Source organism: Diceros bicornis, chromosome 25 (assembly GCF_020826845.1).
Source record: "Diceros bicornis minor isolate mBicDic1 chromosome 25, mDicBic1.mat.cur, whole genome shotgun sequence".
Taxonomy (NCBI): Eukaryota; Metazoa; Chordata; class Mammalia; order Perissodactyla; family Rhinocerotidae; genus Diceros; species Diceros bicornis.
In genome coordinates, this window is record NC_080764.1 from 43,415,187 (window position 1) to 43,422,627 (window position 7,441).

The 7,441-nt window shown below is 46.9% G+C and overlaps 1 protein-coding gene across 1 annotated transcript; it reads left to right on the forward strand.

Moving 5' to 3' along the window:
* The first annotated feature begins 2,302 nt into the window (after window positions 1-2,302).
* Window positions 2,303-4,772, forward strand: PHLDA1 (pleckstrin homology like domain family A member 1). Its single transcript, XM_058568758.1, has 2 exons — window positions 2,303-3,816; window positions 4,243-4,772. The coding sequence occupies exon 1, from the start codon at window positions 2,705-2,707 to the stop codon at window positions 3,788-3,790; it is 1,086 nt and encodes a 361-aa protein (XP_058424741.1). The 5' UTR covers window positions 2,303-2,704; the 3' UTR covers window positions 3,791-3,816; window positions 4,243-4,772.
* The last annotated feature ends 2,669 nt before the right edge of the window (window positions 4,773-7,441 follow it).

The window sequence follows — 7,441 nt, forward strand, 5'->3', positions numbered from 1 at the left end:
CTTTTCCTTCTAGTGAACTACTCAGGAATGTCTTCACCAGTATGTGTTCCCTTGCCTGGCATGTTAGTACTATTATTTTTAAACTTTGGTAGTCGTTTTATTCTTTGGCAACAAACAGTTGGATATAAATTGGGGATATAAATTTGGGAGTTATTGAAAATGATGAGACTGGATGAGATCAACAAGGGAGTGAGTGTAGATGAAGAGGACCAAGGACTGAGCTCTGGGGCACCCCAGTATTAAAAGATTGGGGTGGAGAGGAGGACCCTATAGAGGAGACAGTATCCAGGGAGGTAGAAGGGAAACCAAGAGTGATGTCCTTAAAGCCAAGTGAAGAACTGAATCCAAGAGGAGGAAATGATCAGCTGTGTCAGATGCTGCTGATAACTTGACATAGCTAGCTGTCATATGCACTGTGAGTTAGCTATTTCAAATTTGTGTACCAAAGGAATGACTTTGTAGCTAGCTTTCTACACTTGAGTAAATTTTAAGTGACTGGTAGGTTTTCCTTATATCTACAGCTGAAGTGGTGCTTTTGGGGAGGAACAGTTATTTCCTATAATACACTTTCTGTGAATTTATGTCATTGTCTTAAAAAAATAATGGCCATGATATGGCCATTTTTGTGAGTTGGTGGTGACTGTTGAAATAAATTATGAGCAAAGTTGTCACCAATTTACAAGATTCGTATATTACTGAGATTTACAATAATCAGTGCACTGTGGTCAGAAAGGGTATATTGTAGACTGACTTCTGAGCTGCTCTCAAAGTCACTAAGTCGTTGTGAAATACTCAAATGGAAATTCTGAGTTTTAAAGTCTCTAGTTATAAGTGCTTTTGAAAATCGTGCCTGTCGTTCAGACATTTTGAAGTAATTTATATAGAATGCTTTTGTTGCATTCTGATAAACTGCTGAAGGTTAGATAACACCAAACATCTTATTTTTTACCCAATCAAGTTTATATTGTATCATTTTTCCATATGAAATGTCTTTCCCAAGTATACCTGCCCTCAGAGACTCTGAATTACACACTTGAAGTATCCTTTCCAAATGAGCTGAAGAATGGCATTCTGTTAAAAAGATGAACAGCTGGTCATGCAGAAATTCTCTGGAATGTCACTTGTCCTGCAAAGGCAGGGAAAGGACTGAGATGTTAGGTGTAGTGTCTGTCATTGGTATACAGACTTGTTCATTTTTTTTTAACATAATCTTACTAGAAATTTTTACAAAATTTTAATAATTGCCTTTGTCTTTGAAAGACTGCTAATCCATTAACAATGTGAAGGCCCTGAGAACTGTGAAATTCAGTGGGCCTCGGGATTGTGCTGGAATTGTCCCATTTGCTAAAAACATTGTTCCTTAGATTAAGATTCAGGACCCGCCCGTGTTTAAAGTTTATCCTTTGTTCTCGATTACTTTGGGATTAAGTTCGAATTTCTTGCATGACACACAAAGGATTTGACGACTCCTCGGCTCTCCAGGCTCATCTCGCACTTCTTCCCCTGTTGAATTCTTTGTTCCAGCCATAGGAAACCAGCAGATGAGCTAAGCTAGCCCTTCGTCCTTCTTGGGCAGAAGCAGCAGCCTTTCCTTTGACCTTGGCCAACTCTGCCTTGTCCACCCCTAGTTTCTTTCTTTTTCGTGTGATTCTTCTATTCTCAGGGTCACTGTATAGTGAGGGTTCTCTGTTTACTTGACGAATGAACTTCTCCACCAAGAGGTTTAGTTTCGGTTTGTGCTTTTTATTCTGCCTTGTTTCCCAGAATTTCTATAGAAATTGTTTACATGTGGGAGTAGGAGGGAGCTAGGAGCGAGTACAGCATTACGTTCCCCAGGTCCAGATAAGTGAGATTACAAAATAGAGATCTGGCCCGTTAGGCGTTTGCAAAGAGGAGGACCTGCTGAGGCCAACTTGCAGTTTGGAGAGCTAAGCTGCGCCTTGAAGTGAGGGATCTCTAAGCACCGGACATCCTCCGATTCGTACTTCAAGTTACTGTTGTGAGATGTTGCAGGCTGTACGGATGGGTCAAGGAGGAAGCTCGAGTCCTTGTGTCCCGGGTGTAAAATGGCAAGGCGAGATACAATCTGAAGGGGGTCACCTTTCTCTACCCCTTCCAAACGGGACGGAGGGTAGCGCTATTGCTTTAACAATCGCCCTGTCTGCTCCAAGAAGAGCTAGTTAATGACCGTGAGCAAATGTGAGTGTCAAGACACCGTGTCTTCTCGGCCTTTGTGCACTGAGGTGTTGACGTAGGCTCTGGAGGAGGCACACTTCCGCGGGACTCGGTGACTCGGAGCCTCCTCGCTCGCCCAGGCCGGGACACCGGCTCTGCGGGATCTCGGAGCTCAGCGCGAATCCCAGGGCTGGTTCCCAAGGGCAGAGAGCCAGCCTGGCGTTCCAGGCACTGTCTGGAAGCTGTGCCACCTCCGCAGCCCTTTCTGAGGCTGTTAGCAGAGAGCCCCACCGGCCGGGGAGAGGTGGGACGGTGGCGATGGCCTCTCAGCGTCCTCTGGGCGTAGGCATTCGTCGCCGGGCGGCTGGGGCGCCCTCGGCTGTGGCCCCGGGTGGAGGAGAGGAGTTTCCGGGGCTCGGGTCCCTGCAGCCGTCCCGGGGAAGGAGCGCGGAAGCGAGTGGGCGGCGAGAGGCGGAGCCAGGGACGCGGGGGGCGTGGACGCGGCCGGCTTTGGAAAGGCCCCAAGTTAATGAGGCGTGCGTCGGCGGCGGAGCGCCTTTCGGTGCTGGGCTTCTCCGCGCGGTGCGGGCGCCGGGAGCCGCCTTTTCCGCTGGGTGTCACTCGGGGGTGGGGGGGATGGCCCATTCAAAAGCGCCGCGAGGGGGCCCGGCCAGTGCCCTTCAGTGAGCGCTCGCAAGAGGACGGCAGCGGCCCGGCGGCTCGCCGCTGCGGGACCTTGTGGCGCATCAGGACGCGGCTGCCCCCCTGCCCGGACCCCGAACGGCCGCCGCTCTGCCTCCTGCGCGTCAGCCTCCTCTGTGCGCTCCGGCCGGGCGGCCGCGGGAGCCGCTGGGGCGAGGACGGCGCGCGGCTGCTGCTGTTGCCCCCGGCCCGGGCGGCGGGAAGTGGAGAGGCCGAGCCGAGCGGCGGGCCCCCCTATGCTGGGAGGATGTTGGAGAGCAGCGGATGCAAGGCGCTGAAGGAGGGTGTGCTGGAGAAGCGCAGCGACGGGCTGCTGCAGCTCTGGAAGAAAAAGTGCTGCATCCTCACTGAGGAGGGGCTGCTGCTTATCCCACCCAAGCAGCTGCAACACCAGCAGCAGCAGCAGCCCGGGCAGGGGCCGGCTGAGCCCTCCCAACCCGGAGGCCCCGCTGTGGCCAGCCTCGAGCCGCCGGTCAAGCTCAAGGAATTGCACTTTTCCAACATGAAGACCGTGGACTGTGTGGAGCGCAAGGGCAAGTATATGTACTTCACTGTGGTGATGGCCGAGGGCAAGGAGATCGACTTTCGGTGCCCGCAGGACCAAGGCTGGAACGCCGAGATCACGCTGCAGATGGTGCAGTACAAGAACCGTCAGGCCATCCTGGCGGTTAAGTCCACACGGCAGAAGCAGCAGCACCTGGTTCAGCAGCAAACCCCGCAGCCGCAGCCCCAGCCCCAGCCTCAGCTCCAGTCCCAGTCCCAGCCGCAGCCCCAAGCCAAGCCCCAGCCCCAGCCCCAGCAGCTCCACCCATATCCGCACCCGCACCCGCACCCACTACCGCACCAGCACCAACAGCCGCTCTCGCACCCGCACGGCCACCGGCTTCTCCGCAGCACCTCCAACTCTGCCTGAAGGGGGCAGCACCCGGGCCAGATAAGGTAAGGGCCCGGCAACCCGGGCTCCGAGGGCCATTCCGAAGAGTGGGTTTCGGGTGTGTTAGGAGAAGTATAGGAAGCTGTTCACAGGTTTGGCTCTTGGGTGGAAAAATGAGAAATTATTCCAAGTTTCTGGGGAGGTGTAAAAAAGGGAAGCAAGCTGGGGCCAGGAGAGGCCGGGCAGGGAAGGGAGGATGGGGGACGCGGGTCGCCTCCCTGCCCACCCTGACCGCGCGTGGTCAGTGGTGCGCGCCCCAGCGACGCCGCTGGCTCTCTCCGTGTCACAGGCGCCGCTTACCTGTGTCTGGGCGCTGGAGGGAGCGACCCCGGTGTCTCTCTGAGCACGCTGTGTCCGCCGACAGACCCAAACAGAACTGGGTTTTGGAAGATTCTGAGCCACGCACTTGATTCCTTGTCATTTCTTTCCAGGTTTTGAGGACTCGAGGAAGTGGGACTAGCACCTTTCTAGTGTCTTCACTTGGATCCAAAACAAGACAGTCTCCCCGCCCCTCACCAGATCAAGCCGTTTGGACATCACCAGACTGATAACTTTCGATTCCTTAGTTTTCTGCATACTCTTCATGGCAATGCAGGAAACCATCTCTAGTCCAGAAGGCTTTATTTATGAACCTTTGAAAGGATCTTCCAGTATGGTGGACCTTGTAGGAGCAATGATGTACTGTAATTTTATTTTAATGTATTTTGACTTAAGGTTATTTATTAGTTTTTTTTTAATGCTTGTTCTAAGACATTTCTGAATGTAGGCCATTTTCCAAAAAGAAACTTTATTTTCAAAAAACCATTCCCTAGTAAGTTCTAATCTTGGAAAAGCAAAAAGTAAAAGGGCAGTGGAGGGGAAAACATTAAGAATTCATTCATTATTCCTGGGGCATTTTCAGAAAGTCTGACACATTCATTGTTATGCCCGGTGGTTGAAATTAAACTCTGATATTACTTTTTTTTTTTATTTCTTTCCTTAGACATATATTTTTGTGTAGAATAGAACTTTAAAGAAGCTAAATGTTCAGAATTGTGTAATTATGAAAATCTAATTGCTTTTCTAAAAGGAAATCAGTAGTAGTGATATCTAATTCAAAATATTTAAAACATAACTCAGCTGATGGCAGGATGATCATGTCTTTGAATGTATGGTTGGACTGGGTCTACTGTAGGAAAAACCTTGCTTGTATTATCTGTGTGAAGGGTTTAATGAGATTTCTGTGATTTCTGAGTATGAATTCATTAGGTGTTTCAATTCAAAAAACATAGTAGGGGAAAAGAGAATCATTCAACTTGACTGACAGAACATGTATGCTCTTATCCACACTAGAGGTTATCCTTCTCCAACAGCTTTGCACACTTCACTGGAACCACATTTTCTGACCCCTTTTCTTTGTTCTAGAAGTATACTGTAGAATCTCATAGTTCAAAATACAGTTTCTAAATATTTCAAAGGACTAGAAGTCATAACTGTTTGTTTTCATACTGAAAATAATGTTGGTCAGAGAAACCAACTGTTTTGCTTTTTACTGCTCTGTGAGAAATTTGAGGGTTATGTGTTTTGTTGTTAGGTTAGCTAAACTGATTGGATAAACACTGGATTTTCAGTAAGAAAACAACCCCAGTCTTGTTTTAGCAACCACTTGTTCAAGAGTCTGGGGAGCAGGGGTGCAGGGGAAGAGGATGTGCTTTTAAAGGTGGAACAAACCCTCTTCTGTGTTAAATCAAAAGGATGGGCAGATGCTACTGAAGTTTAAGAAGAGCCATAGATGATACCAAAGCCTCTTGGGGCTGAAAATCACTTCCTATCTGTATGGTTTGACTAACGGGTCTCTGTTTTCTATTTTCTTTTCCACAAAGTCTTGATCAGTATTTTTCCAGCATCAAATTGAAATGGTCATTATTAGGCCACTGCTAAGTTATATAGTCAAGAAATGAAAATAGAATTTCTTTTTTCTCCCTCCATCTAGAAAGAAGTCTTCAAGCTCAAATTACTTTTTGGTGCAATATTTAAATGATGAAATTTTGAGATCATAACTCTAATCCAAAAAGTTGTGGGGAAAAACTAAACCTCAAGCAAATGCAAGCAAAACTTAAGTGGACTCCTACTTCCAGTGGCTAAGTTGCAGTTGTGAAAATATGCTGCAAAAATTTAAAAACCCATATATATGTATATATATGATGGGCAGCTCTGAGAGCAGATCTAAAGAGTTCTTCAGTTAAGTTTGGTTCGGCTTCCTTGGAACTACTGCTGTACTTTTGAGATAATGCCTCACTGTGTTGATTTAATACATGCAGATCATATAACCCCAATTCAACCACAGCTTTCTTCCAGATGGAAGGATCTTTCTTTCACATTTTTGTGCTATAAAAAAAGTAAAATCCATACCAATTACTTTTAAAGTTAAGATTCATGTAGGTTTTTAAAAGGTATATGTATGTTGTTAGCTTACATATATGGTAGGCATTGCGGTTGAAAACATTATGCTCAGGCTCCCTCCTGGCTGCTGGGTTTTCCCCACAATGGCTATGGTTCTTAATGGGGCCACCAGAATCACGCTTCCGTGTCTTCTCTTTCCACAGCCCGTAGTCCTCGGTCTGCTGTGATATTTATATTGAGTTGACCCTCTTAGTGGCTCTCTAGTCTGAACCGCTCTTAGCATTTAACTGTGAAACTTCAGATATTAGAAAGGAGTAAGATGGTTTCTATTGTTTGACACCTTGAAATTATTACGATTTAATAGTTTTTTCCAGAACAAAAAATCAAGCGTGCTTAACAAAACTCCAGAAAACAAAACACAAATGCAAATCATGTAATGTGTCAGTGACTACCTGTGAGAAAATGATACACCCCACCTACGGTATTCGGAGGCCTGAAAAATCACCTCCATGGAAAAAGGTAAACGTACTTCTTTGAACCCAAGAAAAGGAAGAAGGAAAGAGCAGGTCCAATAGAAAACCCACCCCTTAAATAAACATAAAATGTAAAAAGTTAGAAAATTAAAAGGAATGTCCCATCTGGAAACTGAACTTTTGTCCTTGAACGTGTGTTGGCACCAAGCCTTGTACACAGTGAGCTCAATAACTATTTGTTGGGACAAATGAATAAAAGAAGGAAAAAATGTGTAACTCCCCTTCACCCAGGAGGTGGTTTCTCCTGCCTCACACAGTGCTTCTTTTACTTGCTGTCGTGCTGTTCCCTGAGAACAACTGCTTCTGGGGCAGGCATCCTGACCAAGCTCCTTACACACTTGCTCAGTGGAAGTCCGTGTAGATCTGCCTATGCCCTGTGGGAGTGCTGAGGTCAGCGAGTAAACGACTATAAAGGACTCTTTCCAAATGAACATTTCCGTCACAGAGGGGGGTGGGATTCTTTCATCATGTAGAAATCAAACCAACTTGATAATTTCACTTCACATATTTTTTCCAATGGAGGTTTAAAAAAACCCAACTTGTTGCTTAAAAGAGTTCCCCTCACATGTAAACACTGTTAGGAAGTCTGGCTTAAGTAGACAGGCCTGTTCTAACTGTTTTCTGCTCTCATTTCTCTGAACGACCCCTTGTTTTAAATCTGACACTATGCAAGTTTGTTACCAGCGTGTGAGTTCAAACACGTCGCTTGCTTTCT